This window comes from Tympanuchus pallidicinctus, unplaced genomic scaffold (genome assembly GCF_026119805.1).
Source record: "Tympanuchus pallidicinctus isolate F22 unplaced genomic scaffold, pur_lepc_1.0 scaffold4, whole genome shotgun sequence".
In the NCBI taxonomy this organism is placed as follows: domain Eukaryota; kingdom Metazoa; phylum Chordata; class Aves; order Galliformes; family Phasianidae; genus Tympanuchus; species Tympanuchus pallidicinctus.
This window is the reverse complement of record NW_026294758.1, coordinates 45,433,260-45,456,127: the sequence shown is the minus strand read 5'-3', so window position 1 is coordinate 45,456,127 and position 22,868 is coordinate 45,433,260. Positions and strand designations below refer to the sequence as shown.

Below are 22,868 nucleotides of genomic sequence, written 5' to 3'. Positions count from 1 at the left end.
AAAAACATCTGTGGAACTTACTTATAAATCTGGACATATATGTTGACATGCCCACAATAAATAATAAAGTATTTAAAAAAGGAAATATAGTGAACATCTGCTAGAATATAGAACACTATTCAGATGAAATGAAAATGAGATATACTATTTTCAGAGATATTTCTTTCTGAAATGTATTATATTAAAGACCTAAATCAAATTATCACTTTTGTATTTTAAATATTCATTTATTACATACTCATTTTTATTCATTTACAAAGATGCAGGCCCACATACCAATCTACATTAAAATGCTGTCCCATTATAGAAGGAGGAAGGAATCAGTAATGGTTGATACTTTCTATTATCAGAAAAATAAAAACATATGTAAAATTGGGACACAGGAAATTGAAAAGATGAAAGATGGTCCTGATTTTGGTAGGAGTTTGATATCCATGAAAATCTATTCAGGATGCCTTTCTTATATTAGACAAATCACTATTACTTTAAATTTTCTGTTAACTCAGAGTGATCTTGCATACAGAACTAAACTTACAACCTCTGGAGAAATATGTTACTCTGCAATAACTGTTTTAAAATAGTTACACACATGCATATAATACTGCAAAATGAAGCCACTTTTATTCCAGAATAATTCTAAGGTGTCTTAGCTTTTCTGTAACAAAAGCAATTCTTCTTGTGTGTCAGACTTAGACTTGCCAAACTCCCTAGGGTATCAAAGTGGAACATCCCACTTTTAGTAAGCTATAAAAGCTCTCTACAGTGAAAAATAGTCTGAAAAGTCCTCAGACCCTGATCTGGAAATTGCTTGGCTCATTAGACTCTTGCAAGATCACTGTCTAATACCCAAAGATGAAAAAAATTACTTTGGCTAGCAGCAGAATCTTAATCTCCACCTTCCAGCTAAAGCAGATTTTTATTACGTTTAGGTTAGATAGCAAACAATTGAGAAGTCAGAAAAGTTGGTTCTTTTTTGCATGCTGAACCTAAATCTCACTTAAGGTGCTTAAATCCTTCATCTGACACAAGTTCACACATGTATAAAAAGCATGTTGGATAGCTCACTGTGAGGAAGCTATATTCATTTGGTTTTGCCATGGAGAAAAAAATATCAGTTCTATTTTCAGTTTATCATCTTGTCACAACAAACAGAAATGGTGTACGAAAAGTCATGGGAAAGAACTTTCCTCCTAGAAGAGGTGACTAAAACCAGACTTCGCTTTTTCCATTTTTGTTACTTGTAATTTTTTCCTACGGAATTCAAAGACTAAGAGATTAATGAGCATTTAGTTACCAAATTAAAAAGCAGAATCTTCAATTTGGGGCTGCAATTATTTTATTTTATTTTTTCTTGTATTTCAAATATCTTATTTAGCTCATAAGAGATAATGAGATAATTGTTTAATTGGCATCCAATTAAGCAAATTACTTATAAGCGTGACACATATTGCACTTAAATGAGAAGAAAAACAGCCATTTTTCAGGAACTAATCAATTCATTTCTTTGGCTGATTGGCAGATTGAATTCTTTCCCCAAGCCTTAGGTCTCTCATAACCCACTCAAAGTATTTAACATCAATTATTCTCCTCTGCACAAAGCTGCTTTTCCTGATCTGATGGAACCCTGATGAAACTGAATGATGGAATCTGATGAAACTATCTTTACTCTCCCATGTGGCATAAAGAGTTGAAATTTTTGCACATGGATGTTAATCCCATATTTTCTGGAAACTTGTAGAATGGAAAGAATGTGACTTTCCCTCAGCTACTGTAGTTACAGAAGAATAAGAGACTCATAAGTGAAATCCCCTGTGCAGCTGAGAGATTGACTATTTTCGTGTTTATTCAAGGAAAACTTGGCACAGCTGTGACTTACTCAATTGCATATGGACTTATCTGAAAAATATACATTTTTTTAGATTACGCATATGGACATGGGATCTTGTTCTCAGATGTAGAACTGTGGGCTATTCCAAATGTTAAGACAAAATGTCAGGTTGGTTTTTTTTTGTTTGTTTGTTTTGTTTTGTTTTCTGTGGAGTTGCTCCACCTACTGTGTAGAAAAGCCAGAAATGAATTTTATTCCTCATGGACTAAGTAAGACAGGAAAAGCCTTAGGTAAGTAAATGATCAGAGAGGAATGTAATTTCTTATTGACAGGGCGAGAAAAAGTGATAAGAAAGCAAGATATTTTCTGTGTTGGCAGTTTATAATGTGTATTTTTATTATGTCTTCATATTGAAGTAACAATTTTATTACCAGTACAACATAAGTGTTGCCAAAATCACTGTGAAGATATCACTGAAGATAAAATACTTCTTTCCGATAATTTCTTTCAAATAGCCATGCATAACTAATTGTGATGAGAGTATTTTGTGTTTCTAACTAGAAGTTAGAATTTCAAATTAACACAACAAGGGATTAATTTCTGAATTATTTTGGTAGTCGTATCCGATTTTCTCTTCTTTGAACAAAAATATGATTTCCAGAATTTTCAAAAAGAGCTTGTTTAAAAGTCTCATTCTCTCCCCCCGAGAGTGTTTCTCCCAATGGGAACTGACAATCTAAATGCACCAACACATAACATAATTTATATGCTCTTCCCTCGTATTTCTTCACATCATGGATTTATCATAAACTTTTCTGTTTCTGTTTTTGGTTTCTTTATTACAAGCAACTGGTGCACCTGAAAAGCTTCCAGAAAAATGTGGATACTTCCAAAAGTTAAATAAATAGATAATAATAACAATAGTAATAGTCAAATCATCAATCCTGACGCAGAAACTACAAACCTAGTGTTCTAATACTTTTCTGTATTTTGTCCACATTTGCCTTGGGAAAGATTTGTCCTACATGTTACTTCATAGTCTTAGTATGTGGAGCTGAATAAACATTCCAGAAATATATAACTTCTGTAAGGTAAATTCAGGAAGATTTAAATAGAATTGTATCCTAGTGCAAATTAAGTGAAAGTCTGTTTCTGCTAGCATAGGAACTGTGGATTGACTTCACTGCAGCTACAATCTCATATTAAGAACAAGATAATTACGAAGTGCTACACAGCAAGATAAATCTCATGAGATAGGATCCTGCTATTTGGTTGCATGCAGAATATCATAATGGCTTGATCTCTGTCTATGTTTCTTAGGAAAAAAATATAATTTGATTTCTATGTTATATACTTTTATTTTTCTTTTTTTTTTTCTCTGGTAATTGAATCCTCCATTTTGTGAAAAATGATTTAGAGCAAAGAAAGTTCTCCTATCAGAAATGCACTGCAATTGCTCTGCTTCACAGAAAACTGCTAGCTTCCCAAATAAACTAGAGTGCTGCAAGGAAAAGTATACCTCTCTCCATTTCTTTTTCGATCAGTGAGGTGCCTCTGCTGCTAAAGAGCATTCATGTACATTTACCATACTGGAACAAATTAAGGAAAATCTAAGGCAAGCCTCAGAATACTTAGTTTTCTACCTCTGCCTTACAATTGCACAGTGGATATTGGGTCTTTAGTCCCAGTTCCACTGTTCTGACAAACATAATTCATCAGGAAAATTCTGTAAATAATTAGCAACTAATCAGAACTGCGTGCAACCATATTGCTAACAGAAATCTGCTGGAATACAACATGATCAAAATTATGGAAATTTTGAAAACAAAATATCTATTCATAAAACATTAATAAAAATTAAATACTATTTTAAGGATTTCTCTTGTGTTTCTTGACTACAAAACCAAAAAGTATTTAGAAAAACAATGTTTAATAAATGGAAGCATAACTGACTAATAAAATACTTGAGTGTGTTACTTTTCAGAATCACTGTCATGTTATTTCACTTTTTGATTCATCCTAACATAGCTTGATTTTAAAAGAAAGGACCATTTCTATAGATAATCTGTCTTATCCGTATTTTATATTTACAGTGTACAAAAAAATTTAAGGGATATTGATGGATTACTTGATAATGCAACAGATAAGAGGGAAGCTTATTTACAAAAAAACAAAACAAAACAAAAACCCAACATATATACAAACAATGATATAAAACCACGTAATTAATAAACACATAGATGTGAATTTACTAATAATTTTCTAATGCTCTTACATTTACCTTGTAATTTCAGTACATCCACACAACATACATGACCTGTGAATCTTTTCTACAGAACAGTAACTGTATAATTTAGGCTTTTTCTTTAAATATAGAAATTAAAGAACAATCTCCAAACCTATTAGAGAAATACATAGGAAGAAAACTTATAAGCAGTCCAAGTACACATATTTTAAACAACCATTCGGTTTTGTAATAGTGTAACTAATCAGAGTTTGTGAACACAGAGCTCTCAGTAACATATTACTACCTCTCACCTGGAGTTTGAAAATTAAGGCGTCGCAGCTCCACAGGGTCTGTAGGATGGTGAGAAGGGACTTCCTTGCTGTTGGGTATGCTGCTTTTTCTAGAATCAGATTCAGCCCTCTTCCTGCATGGAGAAGATGAAAAATGTATATAAGAATGAGGTGTTAAGTAGACAAATACAAGTGTGTGAGTCTTTAATCATTAAACTATAAAACATGAGATGCATTCTGAAAGTTTCTGATCCATGCAAAGATAAAATAATGTTGCACAGTGGGCAGGGCAACTACAATTTGCAATGGCAAAACAAATTTAAATATAGAAATAGTAAAGGGAAATGTCTAGGCTACTCTGCCCTAAATCTATTCTCTAGATTATCATCCAGGGCACCAGAATAATTATCTGTTATGAGACATATCACTAAAAGCAAAAGATTTCATACAGCATCTATTTTAAAACCTAATTTGTTGCACCTTTATTAAAAAGTTACTTCGTCTTCAGCATATAATTAAAAATTTACTATCATTGAATACTTCATCTCTGTACTGCCTATAAAATAATCTGCATTTTTCTGGCCTTTTCAAAATGAATATGAATAAATACAGAGGACATCTGGTCCTTTCATGTTCTAGGAAGTAAGAATCTGTTCTATTGAGCTGCATTTGACCTCATGTATGTGATCACACATACTTATTCAAGGTTGAGATTCTACCTGAATGTTTCTGATCAAGTTAGGATTTTCAATGAAATATTAGTATTCTTGTCAATCTTTCTAAAACAATCTGGGAAAAAAAGAAAAAAAGAAACATCTATGATTCCGTTTATCTAGAGAGAAGTAGCATCCATAGCTGTTCTCAATCTGGATGTTTGGGTAAAATGGACTCCTGTCACTTGAGGATATTATTTTTGCTGCAAAATATAGAGAACTGATTTTCTTAAAGAATATCTAATTGTTCGCATTTTCACTCAGGAATCTGGAAATTTAATTGTGAATTTCTAGTGCAATCCCTCTTCCCTAATCCTCTAAATTTCTGAATGAAAAAGCAAATTGGCTGGAATTCTTCATAAAATAGAAGATGAATATAGAAATAGCAGCAAATAACTGCTTTTCTGAAAACAGAACTTAGATGATTCTAAGGTTTTCTGTAGCTAAATCTTTTCTAGGTTTCCAGCATTTGGTCTAATGCATCACTGCTCTACATTTTTGCTTTCTGTTTTCCGACTCACTCAAAATGTTGCAATGCTAAATTTGTTATTATTCTGCTGGACTCCACTCTTAAAAATGCTCTGATTGATTTATCCCTATTCTTGAAATAATGAACACCCATTGCCATCCTGGGAAAAGTGGATTCAACAAGATTTCTTCCAACAAGAAGACTGTAAACAACCAAATAGCAATATTGCTGAAGAAACTCTTGCCATCTATTGTTTGAAAGTTGTATAACTTTATGAAAAAAAAGTTTTCTTGCTAAAAAAATATAAAACCTTAACACTTGTGTTAACTTCTTAAATAAAAAAATGCAGTTTTAAATCTGATTTCCTAAAAAAAAAAAAACAAAACAGAGGATGATCATTCTAAATTCCTTTTTTTTTAAAAAAAAACTTCTTATTGTAATGTTTTCTTTCTTTTTTTTTTCTTTTTGAATAAAGATGAAGAAAGGCTGTTTTCCATTTTTAAGGAGTATTTTTACCTTTATTTCCTACTTCTGAAGTCTACGGATCAGTGAACTCTCCAGAGACAACCCTCTATTTGCAAGTGAGTTCTAAGCAGCACAATTTCTCATTCACGTGAATGAGAAATTCATTCATGAGAAGCACTAGAATTTTTTCTGATCAAATACATGAGTATTTTCAACAGCCGCACACTTAGGACACTTCTATCTTTTGTATCTTATCAGATCATACAAAGAGATAATAATTATTTCAGTTGGCAAAAGGTCCAATCAAAGGACAAATTCTCTCACAGCACCATTTTCACTGGTATAGGCATATCAGCACCTAATCTATGTACAAGGAGTACTATGGAGTTCTTTAGCACAACTCACACTTCAACCACAATAACACATTCATTCAGCAGCTGCTGTTACATATAAAAGCACTGTTTTAATTTAATGAAAACACAAATAAAAGCATGTGTACATTATGCAACGGTGCTATTTCATTAAAATACACCAGACATAGACAAAAAAGAAAAAAAAAACAAAACAGAGCATTAGCAAATATACTGTTGTAAAAATGTAAAAGATCTTGCAACTGCCTTCATATTAATACACTACTGTCAATATTCATTAAGACTGACAGACGCTCTGTTTTACATCATTATTATCATAACTTTTTTTCCCCTTTCTCTCTCTTTTCAGCTACCCCATTTACAGGCTAACTGAAGGGTAATTATTGTTCAGTTCTCACCTGTCAGGTTTACTACTCCATTTCAATGCAGCAAAGAGGAGAGAAAAGGCTAAATGTTGGTTTACCATCAGCAAACATCTTAAACATGGCAACAGGAAGTACAAGAAATTTTGACACACAGTAAAGTTCACATAACTAACTCAAAAAATGAAATGACAGTTTGGGAATCAAAGAATAAATGGAAGATGCAGGTGAAATCAAAAGAGAATCTTTTGTTGAAAAAAAAAAATACATATTTTAGACATTGTTTGCAAAGTAATTCCACACTGAATTTTGAAATACTGGAGAATGGATGCTTAATTCAAACTATAACAAATAATATTATATAGGTAATGTGATGTGTCCCTAACGCATCATTCTTTCCTCTTAAAGCAAATAGAGAGATGAGAGGAGGGAGGAGGGAGAGGAGAAAACAGGCTGGTGGAGGATATGGGAGAAAAAGGAGGAGTAGAAGGAAGAAGAAGGAGAAAAAAGAAAGGAACAAACAAGGTTAAATATATAAGATTGTCTCATACTAGAGTAAAAAAAAAAAAAAAAAAGAGGAAAACAAAATCTTTAAAACCACTTCACAAACACAACTAATAAAGTAACAAGAAAATATTTTAATGATACCTTGAAAAGGAAGGTAATCATAAGCATTTATCCCATGAAGCATTACACTCTTTTTCAGATTTGAAGAAAGTGGAGTCACATGTTCAGAAGTGAAGTGGAAGGATTTACTGTATGTTTGCTATTCTGCTATATGGTGCAGCAGTGGAGAGCTTTATCAAAATGAGCTTGGGATTCTTCATCTCAAATAACAGTCCTTGTAACAAGCATGTAGTGCTTCTAGACATCTTAGTCTACACCATCTCTACATCTACGTCAATTAAGCATTCTCTTTTGTTTGAGATTTTGTGTATAAACCTTATTATTTTGTATTTTTACTCCATGTTTGAACGAGCAAAAAAACATATTTTTTTGAGAGCAACAATATGACCAAAAGGAAAACTATTAGTTAATTTACATAGATTCTTAAATCTGACTGCTTGGATTTAAGGCTAACAGATTAAAGACATACCCTCAAATAATTTTCTCACCTAATTGTACCATTCTTGCAATGCCAGAGAATATTAAGCTTTTCTCTGGTCAAGCCAGTTCAATTTGTAGATATATCAACTCCAGAAAGATGGGAAATTAGATGACAACTTGATAAAAAGCTTTTCTTTTACTTAGAGATTAGTCAAACAATAGAACAGGTTACTCACAGAGTTTAAGGAATTTCCATCTTTTGAGATACTGAAACTCTCTTGGAAAAGCTTCTGCAAAAAATGCTGTAGCTGAGGGGTGGCCATGGACTGTCTTGAGGGGTATGGCCCTATGGTTTTGTGAATCTGTGAGCATTTCTGCACACAGAACATGAATCAGCTGCTGTCATGTTGTATATTATATTGCAGCTACATCCAATGAGAACAAAATATATTCTTCAGTGATTTCTCCATCTATTGCTGTAAAGCATTAAGTTGCCATGAACACTTGGCTTTATTGTGATACGTGATCCAAGAATTATTCTAAGCAATATCTTCTCTTTGAGCTTTGAGGAAGTGTAAATACAGAAGTAACTTTTTTACACGCTGACAAATAAATAATAAAGACTTCATTCATGCACTCCTAGTCTTTGGGCATCTAAAATTTGCTTCACAGTAAGTAGGCAAATTATTCACATTATGTGAGATACCATTTGCTTTAGATGAATGCAAGACTTTCCCCTTAAAATGATTCTTTTTCTAATTTTTTTTTCAGTCAGTATTACTCTCTGACTAAAATTAAAATGAGAAAACAATATTGAAAATCACAAAATAGTTCCAAGTCTTCTCAGAATGGCTTCTACAGGCAAAGGAAATTAAACACAATTCACTATTATTTTAGTTACAACTCTTTGCACTTCAAAAGACATCATCTTCTTCACACTACCATACCTCTTTAAATATTTTTCAGACAATTTAATCAATTAGACCTATTGTCCTTTGTTTTCCTTTCTATCCCTTAGACTTATTACATGGGACTTTGGTCATTCTCCCTTTCCACAATTTTTTTCTTTAAAAAAAAAAAAAAAAAGTTAAAATGTGTTGATTTTTATAAACCTGATAAGAAATATCTCGCTAAGTATTTTAACATCCGAAAAATCTGATATGAATTTTTAAAAAAATAATCTACCAGCTTAATTTACTTTAGTATTGTTTTCAGCTTAATGATTCATATGTCTTGTTATACTGAAGCATTATAAAGACTCACTTGTAATTAAAAATAAAATATTTCTTGTTTAATCTAATGAAAACTTCAAATGTTGTGACTATTTTGTCATTTATTTAATAAAAAAATTCTTTAATTATTTTCATAAGGCTATCTTCTCTAGATCAAATGCTAAATCTCCCCTGTGAAGTGCTATTCCTGCATTGAAACATTATTGCATGCCACTCAACCAGTCTCCCCGCAAAACTCTGATGTAGATTTTAGATACACTTAAAAAAAAAAAAAATAAATAAATCTATGTTCTTATTTACTCTATCCATTCCTTCTGCTAAATGAAGCAATTCATATTTGTTAGCATGTCAATGTTTTCCTTATATTTCACTTCAGAATTTCATATCTCATGGTTAGACTGTCTTCATTAATAAAAATCTAAAGGATCTTCTAATAAAAAAAGAAATTTTTGCCACTGGACTGCTTTTAATTTGTTTGTTTATTTAATGCTTAAAGGAGAATTTTCCCTTTGAAAACCTGAAGCCAGCACTCTATATGCAAATTCAGAGCATTTGACACGACACGCTTAGATTGGAAAACCATACATGTTAGCAGAATTTAAATATTTATAAGAAGTCATTCATTTCAGTCACTATAGCCATTAGATTTAGGAGACTTACTGCACCTATGGAAATTAACCCCCATGCACCCCACCACCCATCAAAGACAAGGTTATGACATCTTTTTAGTATTTCCCAAACTCTGCCCTATCAGTATTTTTTAAAAATGTGCTAGGAACAATATATAAATATTAAAATCTACTTTGTCCTTTTCATTTACTATCTTTATCTGTTTGCACTCACACTGTAAGACATTGCTAAGTATAAAATTAAGGTATCATGCAGTTTTCATGTAGTAAATTCTAAGCTCACAGGAAGTCCTTTGATAATAGCAAACTACCTGTGCTATGCACAGTGGAAGAAGTGAAGTTTGATCTGACTGTAGCTCTAGTAGAAAACAGCTATTGATGTTTCTCTAATCTCAGTTCAGAGATTCAAATTCATAACATGTACTGCCAAATTATGGTCAACTGTCAGAAGTTAAAATTCAAATTACTTGAGTAGAGATGCAAATCATACTTAACATCATCCTGAATGTAACCCCTAATGGATTACTATCACATTTCTAAAATTATGTTTTAAAAAGTCAAATGTGTGAATCTGTATTTATTTATATGCGAGAACACATTTTCCTTACAAACATGCAAAATTGAAGTAAAATTTAAATGCAGAAATGGTAATAAGTTGTCATTGGCAGAAAAAAAATATTCTCACATAGCTGTAACTATTGGAAACTTTCAATCAGAAATCCAAAATATCTGCAGTGTTCTGGGACCCATTAATAAATATAGTTATATCTTGAGATAGTGATAGTTACAATTGTAGTACAAATAATGTAGTGTGGAGTACTACAATAAAATAATCAACAGAGCAGAAAGGTACACACATGGTAAGATAACTAAAAGGTAAACTTACCTTTTATAAAGAAGTATCGCTATAACAATACAGATGATAAATACCACTGCAAGAACTGGTCCCACAACCCAGATCAGGCCTTCTTCCTCATCTGTAATTGGTTGGGGATCGAGATCCATGGACACAACTGGATCAGAATATGGACTGGTTGCATACATAGTCTATACAAATAAATAAATCCTTCTTAACAATAAAGGCATTCATTTAAAATACTAGCTCTAAAGTAAACATACACAAAGTAATAATGCAATGAAAAGCTGCTATTTTTATTCAAGCTAGGAAGTTCACAAACTTGCTGTGTTGTTATTACATCTTTATTTTGTGTTTTGCATATGGTGTGCTAAAAAATGAGGTAACAGCATTCACATAACACTCTGCAGCAGTATTCTGAAAGGTTATGAAAAGAGATGTATTTTACCTTCCATTTGGCCTTGTTTCCTGCTACTACAGCTAAAGAGCATCTGAGTTCAACATGAGAGATGGCTAACACCAGCAAAGCAGAGACACTTATGCTAGCTGGTAAACAGGATAACAACGTTCATTTATTCTCTTTTGCCAAACGTGACACCAGACATCACAGGCCAGTGACTTCTTTCCAGAAACTAGGGAATCTGTATGTTTTATTCCCTCCAAAGCTGAGCTGGTTGAGACCTTTACTCTGCCTCAGTGTTCTCAAAACATAAAACAAAACAAAACAAAACAAAACAAAAAAACCCAAAACAGAAAACAACAACAACAAAAGAAAATAAAAACAAACAAAAAAAAAAAAAACCCACATCCTATATTGCTACATTAAGAAATACTTTGCATTTAGCCTCTACATTTGGAGCAGGCAGAAAAAAGGCTTCAGAGGGACTGCGGTTTGAGCATTTATTGACAATTTTTCAATATTTAAACTGGATTTTGTGTTGCCATTAAACCTCACAGAGAAAAGCTGCATAGTAACTCTGTTTACAACCTACTTGATGCAGCATCATAAGAATTTTCTGTCTAACAACCTCTGTCAAAAATAATGTTAAATCAAAGGAAAACCTTTGATTTACATCAGAACATCCAGGGGATACTTATTTTATTTTCAAATAAAGCGATGTATCCAAAAGTATACAAATTGAAACAACTTCTTCATAGTGTGCAATTCGGTAAACTCAACATCAAATAGCAATTGCAAGATTGCACTCTGGAAGCATTTGACTAGAATTCAGATTACTAGCATGGTAGTTCAAGTGACTGAGCCAGAAAATGTACATCAGATGTAGGAACCAATTAGAAAGAGACCATGTTACACTAAAATCCAGTGTACAGAGACCAGTGTACACTAAAATCTTACTGATCATTGAAACAGTTCTGTTTTTCTTTGTCTCCTTCTGCTCTCTTCATGTACTTTTTTTCCTTGCTTTTTCTTCCTCATTTTCTCTCCCTTCTCCTCTCCCCTCTCTCTTCCTCTCACTGTCTCTCTCTTTATTTTCCCATATATCACACACATATTAACTCAAGCATAAATGGAAATAAGTACAAAACAAATTACATGAAGAGAGGTGACAGCTCATTATTCAGCTCTCCTCAGAATTTTTCCTTGAATTATTTTCTTACTTTCTAGCAATTGACTGATAAAGCTGTTAGGAAATTACTGTAATTAAAAACAGTAGTTGTGCATATCTCCAGTTCAACTTATCTTTCAAAGAATCCTACATATCCAATAACATTATTTGATTGTAGTCCTAGGTCAGCTAAGGAACTCTTTCTCAAAGACACTGAAAAAGATACAGCTGTAAAGTTCATGCCTCAGAACCAGTGCCAGTGAACTCAAACAGCAGAACATTTAATTTGAAAAGAATTAAAGCACAGCTAATAAAAGGTGATCCTTAGCTTTCGGTTACACACTGAAGTAACACACCAAGGTGCATACAACATAATCAAATTCAAAGACTTAACTGGAAATCAGCACATAAACATCAACTTTAGACATACACCTTAAAAACTCAAGTAAGCACTGAAGAAATGTGTTACTGATTGGGGAAAGTAATTTTGGGACTGAAATTAGTTATTAACTTACAGATTCTGAGTGCTCCATTACAGCCAACACAAAGAAGACATATTCTTGACCAGTTTGCAGTTGTTTATTCTCAAAGCCACCATAATGCTTCTTATCCCCCAGTGTGAACTCCGTAGGAAGAACTTCAAAGTGAGCTGCAATATACGGCTTTAATTCAGCTTCCCTCCCAAAACGAATGCTTCTGCGTTTCCTAGCTATCTCCTTAAGCAGCTTTACAAAAAAGGAAAGGGAAAAAAAAAAGAGAGAAAAAGCATTAAAAGAAAGATGCGTGTAAGGTAACTTATTATCAATGTAATGAGAAAATTTAATGCACCTAATATATTTAATGCAACTACAAAAGAGCAGTTAATCTACATTACATCAGGTCATGTCAGTACCACTAAGTGGTTCTGAAATTGCAAAATTTTCCTTGTTAAAATACTATTTAGCAAATATATTACCTGTACTACAAACACAGGACAATTAAATTATTTTTCAGTGTCTGATATTTTTTTATTCAAGGTAAATATATAAATAAATAAAAATATAAGTATAATAGAATAATATGTGCTTTTTTTTTTCTGAAGACAGATATATGCATACCTTCTTTTCATATATACATACATGAAGTTAGTCAATGAATAATGTTTTTGTCATCCATATAAATTTAAAATGTACTTTCTTATTTTCTGTATGATGCAATAAAACTAAGTCATATGATGTGATTATCTAAAAGCTGCTAATAAAAAATTCAAAGCTTAAAATATCCCAATCATTGGAATTAATTTATACTATCTATTTAATTTTTTCTGATAACTCTGAAATACAGATTATTCAGTATACTAGCACTTGTAACAGTATACCATAAATAAACATGTTGACTTTTTATTTACTAATATTTATTTTTCTCTCATTTCTCTCATAGTTCTTAAGATCACTGAACACTTTAGAAATACTGAATTCTACAAAATATCTTTTATATATATATAAAGCTTTATATATATATATAGCTTTTCAATAGCAACCGTGCTGCAGAAACACGTGGGAAGGGATTCATAAAAAAGTCTTCTATCTGAAACCTGAAACTGACTGCCATTTTTTTGTTCAAAAGAATCAGAAATCATGTGCTTCATGATATGTTCAACATACAGTGGTTTAGTGATAAGAATAAATAGCAGGACCCATGAATCCTAAGATCTCTTTTCTGCTGCTTAGCTAGAAAAAATTATCTACAAACTACACTTCAGATTTTAACTGCATATTTTGGTTTTCCAAATGTCACTTTTCTTTGTCATCTTGAATATTTCTACTTATTAACAAATTTAGAATGCACATCACCACACTAGCAATAATATTAAATACTAGGCTCAAATCTGTAAAACAGATACTAATTAATGATGGAACAGAACCTCAACTGTTATAATCCACTGATGAGTTACTTATTAAATCAAACAAATGCTTATTCAATACCTTTTATCACTTCAGATATAAGGGCATTCAACAAATATTAATCCAATTTGATTATGAGAAGCCTGAACTTTTCCTGGATGATAGGGGATGACTTCTAAGTCCGCTAAACTGTTCCACCCATTTTTCACTTATGAAAATTATTCAATGTCCAGTAGTCTCATCTTGTAATCATAGATTTTTCCAAGGTCTTACAGTTCTTTGAGGCTTTCCATCCTAATACAATCATATATATTTTCTTGTTAGGAGGAGGAGACAAATGTCCAAAGATAGACAGAGATAAATACAAAGGAGATTAAAATGAAATTTCCACTATTTCCACTTATTTAAGGCACATTCTAAGTCGTGGAAGATCTCTATTAGCTCTTATGTCCTATGTTCCTGGTTAGCTAGCTTCTTCCTTCCCTTCCTGAGATTTGTGTTTTGCAGCTATCATATTAAAAATACGATGTAGATAAAATAATCTGCAAATTAATACTCCTCATTGGAGTGCATGTTTCAAACGTGACATATGGATAGACATGAAAACGATCTCTACTGCTCAGATCCAAAGTTAGACTCGTAGATTCACAGAATCATTAAGGCTAGAAAAGACTTCCAAGCCCATCTAGTCCAAGAATCAACCCATCACCACCATGCCTACTAAACCATGTCCCTCAGAGCCACATTTATAATTTTCTTGAAAATCTCCAGGGTTGGCGACTCCTGAGCAGACATTTCCAATCCTTTACTACTATTTCTGATAAGAAATTTCTCCTAATATTCAATCTCAGCTTCCCCTTGCACAACTCAAGAAACTCTTGTCCTCGCCACAACCTCCTTTCAGGCAGTTGTAGAGAGCAATAAAGTCTCTCCTGAGCACCCTCTTCTACAGACTAAAATGTCCCAGTGCCCTTGCTGCTCTTCGTAAGACATATGCTTCCAGCCTTACAGTTATCCATTAGTTGTGTCACTTGGTCATAGAAGGAGATGAGGTTGGTCAAGTAGAACCTGATTTTCAGGAACTTATGTTAGCTAGGCTGGATCCGCTGGTTGTCCTATCCATGCCATATGATTGAACTCAAGACAATCTGCCCCATGACCTTCCCCAGTATTCAGGTCAGGTTGACAGGCTTATAACTGTCCAGATTCTCCCTCTGATTCTTCCTGTCAATGGGTGTCATTTTAATAAGTTCTCAGTTGTCTGAGACCTCCTCAAGTAACCAGGACTACTGATAGACGATGCAAAGTAGCTTGGAAGTCATTTCTGCCTGCTTCATTGGTGGAACCCATACTGCAACAAGAACTTATGACAATGCAGGTGAAATGTCTTAACTTGCTGTAGAGCAAAGACGATAACAGTGCCTTTATTGGAGAAACAGGTGCTATAGGAAAAGATGTTAAAGAGAAATTAACTCACTCCTCCCAGTAACAGTTAGGAAAAAGGGGTGAACTGAAGAATGCAGTCTCCTCCTGTTCAGACTCTCATCACAGCAGGAGAGGGTGCAAGGAAGGGGCACCCGTGCAGACTTAAATTGCACACGCCTCCCAGCTCCAGGCAGTTACGTGCTCACGTATTGATCCAGGCTGTGACCCTGGAATTCCGCTACACTTGCCTAATAGTGGGTATGTAGATAATAGTGTGCAGTTAACTGCTTTCCAGCTCAGCGCTAAATACTGAGTCTGTTCTCTATTGCAGAGTTTTTGCATTCATTTAAGTGTATCAACTCCATTGTTCCAACTCAAAAACTTATACACTGGAATTGATCATCTGATCAACAAAAAGACTTGCCAAAATTTGACATTAGAAATCATGTTAATGACATTACTACAGTCAGTAGTCCATTTTTTCTCCTTCACTCAAACATTTCTATGAGCAACTAAGAGTAAGTTTTCATGGTTTAAAAATAGGGAAGAAGAAAAGTGCAATATTATAATATTGAGAAGAATTCCATGCAGTTGCTTTACAGAATGTGTCTTTCATATCTCTTGCTAGCTTCTTACATTGTAGGCACTGTTACTAAGGTCACAACATGAGGCAAAGACCAATCAAAATGTACTGAAAAGCCCTTAAAAGAATGTATTTGTATGAAGCCATCTTTTAGAAAGAAGGCTGAGCTGAACTAACTACACCGAAGTCTCCTGAAACAGATGGGTATAAATTCAGAAAGCAATAAAGTGATATTTATATATAGGTTGCTCTGAACATAGAATCATAGAATGGCTTGAATTGAAATGGACCACAATGATCATCCAGTTTCAAACCCCCTGCTACGTGCAGGGTCATCAGCCACCAGACCAGGCTGCCCAGAGCCCCATCCAGCCTGGCCCTGAATGCCTTCAGGAAGGGGACATCCACAATCTCCTTTGTCAACCTGTTCCAGTGCATCACTACTCTCTGTGTAAAAATCTTCCTCCTAATATCTAACCTAAACCTCCCCTGTCTCAGTTTAAAACTATTCCCCCTTGTCCTATCCCTATCCACCCTCATAAACAGTTGTTCCCCTCTCTGTTAATATGCTCCCTTCAAGTACTGGAAAGCCGCAGTGAGGTCTCCCTGGAGCCTTCTCTTCTCCAAGCTAAACAATCCCAGTTCCCTCAACCTTTCCTCATACGAGAGGTGCTCCAGCCCTCTGATCACCTTAGTGGCCCTCCTCTGGACCCTTTTTCCAAGAACTCCACATCCTTTCTGCATAAGGGGCCCCAGGCCTGGATGAAGTACTCCAGATGGGGCCTCACAAGAGCCAAGTAGATAGGGACAATCACCTCCCTCTTCTTGTTGGCCACCACATTTATGGTATGAGCTTTAAATTACTCATAAAAAAGAATAACATAAGGAGTACTAAAATCAAAAGTACATTAAATTATAAGGGGAATGAGGATGTCTTATCTTAAATGTGTCTTGCATTTGTATTAACAATATAAAATGCATATATTTAGCAACTAAAAATGGTGAAATAATCTGTTGCGGTGTTTGAAGTAATTAGAAAGTAAGTTTTGGCTATGACTGACAGAACTTAATTGGCTTGAGTAAACCAAAATCTGTTTAACTGGCAAATTAACAAAAAAACCCTCAAAATTCTTATTCATTACTTATGTCCAGCTAAACTTAGGTAAGTGTAGGTAAAAAATTCATCTGTGACATCAATTACACATGACTGAATAGACCTTAGGTGAACTTCTGGCCTCATTCATGTTTCGTATACAGATGAGGTTGCTGCCAAGTATTATTTGCACATATATCCCCTGTGTTTTTTTATATCAAGACTTCACAGAAATTGTTAAATTGATTTAAGACTTAACATGCAGGCATTTACTTAAATTTTATTGCTTACAAATCTAAAGCAATCCTGTGCTGTAATATTATGTCTTGCACTATGTATTTTGTTAAATTTCATTTACTTTCATGGCATCTACTTGAAGGAGAAATAACGGGGAATTCCTAGTTTATAAAAAAGAACTACCTTAGCTACTATTTTTAGATAAATAATATTCAGATACATTATATTTTATGGTCTTTTAGGATTCCTTGCTTCTTTTAATTTATTTAAAGAATGGAGATTCAAGAGAAAAAAAAATAATTAGGTATATGAAATGAGGCTGGAGAGCTTTTTTTGAGTAGATAGCTACACAATTGAGTTAAAATTCCAGAACTGTGTTTTCAGTTAAGATGTTTATTCAGGTAATCTAAGCAAAGCATTTAGAATATACTTCGTTTGGAAAATCTATTTGACTTTTTTTTTTCTGACACTATCTTTATATCTGAGACTGTACTAAAAACACAATGCATGAGTATCTTCTGTTAACCATTGAGAACTACTTGCTCAGATAGTTGTGGTTATGGTTTGTTGCTGCTGTTACTTCTCTTAATTTATTTACTGGGCCTCTGCTTTCCAGTGTTTTCAGAAATAGCATAATACAGAATTATAGAATGGATAGTTGGAGGAAACCACAAAGATCACCAAGTTTTGCAAACACCCTCTCCCACCTCCACAGTGGAAAGGGTTGCCAGTCTCTAGATGAGGCTGGCCTTGAACACCTCTAGAGATGGAGCATCCACAGCCTCTCTGGGCAGCCTGTTCCTGTGTATCATCAATCTCTGAAAAAGAAATTTCTTCCTAACAGGTAACCCCGATCTATCCTTTTATAGTTCAAAGCCATTTCCCCTTGTCCTATCACTATCAGACTCTCTATATATTTCATATTTTCTAAAGCAGGAAGAAAAACAGTTCTCTAGGTAACAAACTGGATGAGGGAATGTGAAATACAAACACTGACTGGCTGCAATTTTTTTTTTTTTGCACACCAAATAGGTACTATATATATTGGCATGATTGTAAGAGATATATCAAGGGCTTTCATTCTTTATCAGAAATAAATGTCATTTTTCAGTCAATGCATATCTTATTTCTTCCACCATTAATTCTACAATGTGGTCTCAATTATATCAGTTAAAATGGGAAACAGCCCTTCCTGACCCAAATATTTCTGAATTAATAAATGCTATTTATCAAACTATTATACAGATTAATGCACCACAACTCGCAGGATGATTAAAACGACCCTTTGCTATGAGAATCAGCAACACAGATCCATAGAATTTAATTGTCAAAAAGTTCAATGTCATCCGGAGTCTATCCTTCAATCTGTTAATGGTATGGAATATCTTTGGATGTTAGAAGTGAATGGTGATATTAAATCAGTTTCCCATTATTGTATGTATATTGTCAGCAGAGTTTCACTCTTAAACTGTATTTGATGTCACTGAGGACTGTAATCATGAACTGATGGCATTTACAGTCCAACTCTTTTTAAGGGAAGATGTTAATGGATCGAAGTAAGCACTGTATTTGAATCACACTGGATTTTCACATAAATGAAACTTGCCAAGACATAACACACGCTTCATTAAAAGAGTCAGCAACAAAAATGCGTTCCTTCAAACAACTTAATTTTCTTCATCTTCTGATTAAGAATTCTGTTATTGCTGTAGATTTTTCTTCTTAGACTCTTCTAATCAAAAATGGAAACGGACATACCATTATCAGTCAAAGATGTGTGTTATAACTTGAAAGGTATCTACGGTAGTGTTGGCTTCTGAACATATTTTTCTTTGTATTTTGGTGTAAACATTGAAAGTAATATGCATCTGTTCAATGGGAAGTGTCACTGCTTGCAGATGGTCTTGACATCAGTGTGTGTACTGAATCAGAAACATCTAGATTTGAAAAGACTTCTAAGATTATAAAATCCAGCCATTAACCCCATTTACCAAATCCCATTACTACATCATATCAGCCAACATAACATATGTATAACTCTTAATTGCCTCTAGGGGTAGGTAAGACAGTGGACCAGGCTAGCCAGAAAAGTGGCAGGTGACTCATGCCTGGAAGGGCTCAAGATCAAGTTGGATGGGGCTTTGTGTAGCTTGGACTTGTGAAAGGTATCCCTGCCATGGCATGGGAATTAGAGTGGATGAAATTTAAAGTCCCTTCCAATCCAAACCATTTCTTGTTTTAGTCTTTCTTTGAAATGATCAGCTCCAGTGCAGGTGTGTTCTCCGGTGAAGCAGAAGATTGCAGTGGGTGAGGAGGATCCTGCAATCAAGGAGTGCCAGGATGAGAAGAGAACTACCTTGAACAACTAGCCCTCCTGCATGTAGCTAAGAAGATATGGGTAAGCCATCAGCATTGACATAACACCTCCACACCTACAAAGACAAGCCTTAGGTAGTCCAATCAACCAGGACCTCAGTGAATACAGTGGGAAAACAGGGTGTAGCACAACAGTTCACACAGGGAGGGAGCAAAGTAGACAGTTATTTTCTCATCTGGAGAAAGTAAGCAGGAGACTTCTACTGAAACAAATATGGTGGCCAGCAGTTGGAAAAACCAAGATGAGGTAGAAACTAAGACTTAGGAGTCACAGTCTTCCTGAGCTTCTGTTGAAAGGAACTCCGGGATCCGGAAGTCCCACTTCCCACTCTCACTCCAATGAACCTTTAAAGCAAGTGATCAAGTTGCAAAAAGAAACTACCATCCTGAGAAATGTCCAGTATTAAGAGTGAGAGATTAATGCTTAATGTTGTGCACTGAGTGGCACAGGCAGATTAATAGTTCTGTATTAGCTTCCTGCAAAGGGAGGAAGCTAAAACTGGCTTCTAAACTTGAGATGATAGGCCAAAATAACATGCAAGACAAGGGGGACATTAGAACCTCAGTGCCACCAAAAAGAAGTGTCTTGGTAACTGGGAACTCTCTGCTGACGGGTAGTGAGTTCCCAGTTTGCCATCCAGATAATCTCCCCAGAGGTTTACTGTCTGCTTGGGGCCTGTTTTTCAGACATCAAGAGAAGTCACCTGGGTAAAGCCAGCTGACTACTATTCTTGTCTACTCATTCAAGTGGGACCACAGGAGGCTTTGAGAAGAAAACAATAAAACATTAAAAGATGTTTTACTTAGAATTACATTGAAGAGATTAGAAGCACAACTAGCATTGTTTTCAGTCCTCATGATTGGAGACTGAGACTGAGAGAGAAGGAAGAGGAACAGTTGAATACCTGTCTGCATGGATGATGCCATGCTTAGGGTTTTGGGTTCTGTGATCTTAGACATGCCTTTGAGAGGTCAAACATGCTGATGTCATGTGGGATGCAACTGACTAGGTGGGGCAATGACGTTCTGGGAAGGAAGTTGTCTGGACAGATCAGAAGAGATTTAAATAATATTTGGTGGGGGAAGCGGATAGGCTTCTAAATGACAGACAAAAGACCTAGAGAATGCTGTAACTTTAGAAAGAAGCAGGAAAAAAAACTGAGTTGTACTAGAGAAACTAGTTGTGAAGCGCTGTCTCTGAGTAACAGCCATGATCACATTGAGAGATTACAAGTTAAAATTAGGGACTGGGCCAATAAGGGACAACTCGTAGTCAGTCTCCTACAGGTTATCTGATCAAGGAAAGCCTGTTGATGAGAGCTTCTTGATTCAGCTAAAAGAAGCATCATGATCACAGCCTCTTATCCTGATGGGAGATTTCAGTCACCAAGATGTCTGTCTAGCATGTCTGGAAAAACCTAGTTGTTAGCTGAAGTTTCCAGTGGAAAAAAAGGGAAACATCATTCCCATTTTTTGAGAAAGGTAGAAGAAGAGAGGTTGGCAAGCTTTACCTGCATGATTGGAAAGATCATGGAGCAGATCATCTCATAAGCCATATTAAGGCACATACATGATAAGGAAGTGATTTAAGACAGTCAGTACAGCTTAGCCTAGGGTAGATGGTGCCTGACCATTCTGGTGGCCATTTATGATGGAGTGACAGAATCAGTGGACAAAGGAAGGGCAACTGATGCTATCTACCTAGATTTCTACAAGGCTTTTGATGTGGTCCGCATCACATCCTTATCTATAAATTGGAGATACATGGATTTTTTTTTTATTTTCATTGGATAAATAATTGATTTACCACAACTCTCTGGCTGTAACCATGTAATGGCTCTATGCTCAGATCAAGGCTGATAATGAGTGGTATCCCCCAGGGCTCCATCCCGAGACCAGTGCTTTTTAATATCTTGATCAGTGACTTTGATAGTGGGATTAAGTGCATCCTTAGAAAGTTTGCAGATGATACTGAGCTGAGTGGTGTAATTGATACAGAAGGAAGGAATGCCATCCAGAGGGACTTGGATAAGCTTATAAATTGGCCCACATGAGCCTAATGAGATTCAACAAGGATAAATGCAAGGTTTTGTACCTGGGTCAAGGCAATCCCAGATATATGTACAGACTGGGGTAAGAACTCATTAAGAGAAGACCTGTGGAAAAGGACTTGCGGGTTCTGATGGTCAAAGAGCTGGATGTGAGCCAGCAGTGAGCGCTCAGGATCTGGAAGGTCAGCTGCATCCTGGGATGCAGCAAAAAAGGGGTGACCAGCAGGCAGAGGATGTTGATTGCCCTTCTTTACTCTGCTCATGCAGTCCCATCTGGGGCACAAGAAAGACATGGATTTATTGGAGCAGGTCTGGGGAAGGACCAGAAAGATGATCAGAGTGCTAAAACACCTATGGAAAAAAAAAAGCTGAGGCAGCTGGCCTTGTGTTGAATCTGAAAGAGAGAAGAGAAGGCTCTAGGTAGACATTATGTCCTTGAGCTCTTGAGGGAAACTAGTAGTCAGAAGGCAGATAATTTTTTTACATGGAACACAGAAATAGGACAAGAAGGAATGTGTTAAAACCAAAAAAGGGAGATTTAAATTAGATGTTTGTAGGAAGTCTTTCACTCAGATGGTGATAGAATCATAAGGTTGGAAACAACTGGTAGGATCATCTAGTCCAACTGCCCTCTCGTCACCATTGCTACAGAAGTTACTAAACCATATCTTTTAGCTCCTTATCCAGGTACCACTTGAACATTGCCAAGGACAGCAACTTCACCACTTCCCTGGCAGGCCATTCCAGTGCCTGACCACTCTCTGAGAGAAAAAGTTCTCCCTTATGTCTAACCTAACCTTGCCCTGGTACAACTTGTGGCCATTTCCCCTGGTTCTGTTTGTTGCCTGGGAGAAGCAGCCAAAACCCCTTCTCGTCACAACGTCGCTTCAGGTAGTAGTAGAGTGCAGTAAGTTCTCCTCTGAGCCACCTCTTCTCCAGGCTAAACAATCCCAGTTCCCTCAGCTGCTCCTCATAAGACTTGTGCTCCAGACCTCCCCCCCTCACCAGTTTCATTGCCCTTGTCTGGACATGTTACAGGGCCTCAATGCCTTTTTTGTAGTGAAGGGCCCAAAACAGAACACAGTACTCAAGGTGCAGCCTCACTAGTGCTGAGTACAAGGGGTTAATAAACTCCCTGATCCTACTGGCCACGCTATTTCTAA

At 35.3% G+C, this 22,868-nt stretch overlaps 1 protein-coding gene across 17 annotated transcripts in view; it reads right to left on the bottom strand.

Moving 5' to 3' along the window:
* PTPRD (protein tyrosine phosphatase receptor type D) overlaps nt 1–22,868 on the bottom strand; it is a 1,183,295-nt gene that overhangs the window by 79,379 nt on the left and 1,081,048 nt on the right. For all 17 annotated transcript variants that reach the window (XM_052700439.1, XM_052700447.1, XM_052700441.1 and 14 more), the window contains 3 exons: nt 12,573–12,782; nt 10,520–10,680; nt 4,367–4,479 (listed from right to left, as the gene is read on the bottom strand). In XM_052700439.1, the coding sequence (XP_052556399.1) occupies nt 4,367–4,479; nt 10,520–10,680; nt 12,573–12,782 (484 nt within the window). The remainder of the gene's footprint in view (nt 1–4,366; nt 4,480–10,519; nt 10,681–12,572; nt 12,783–22,868) is intronic.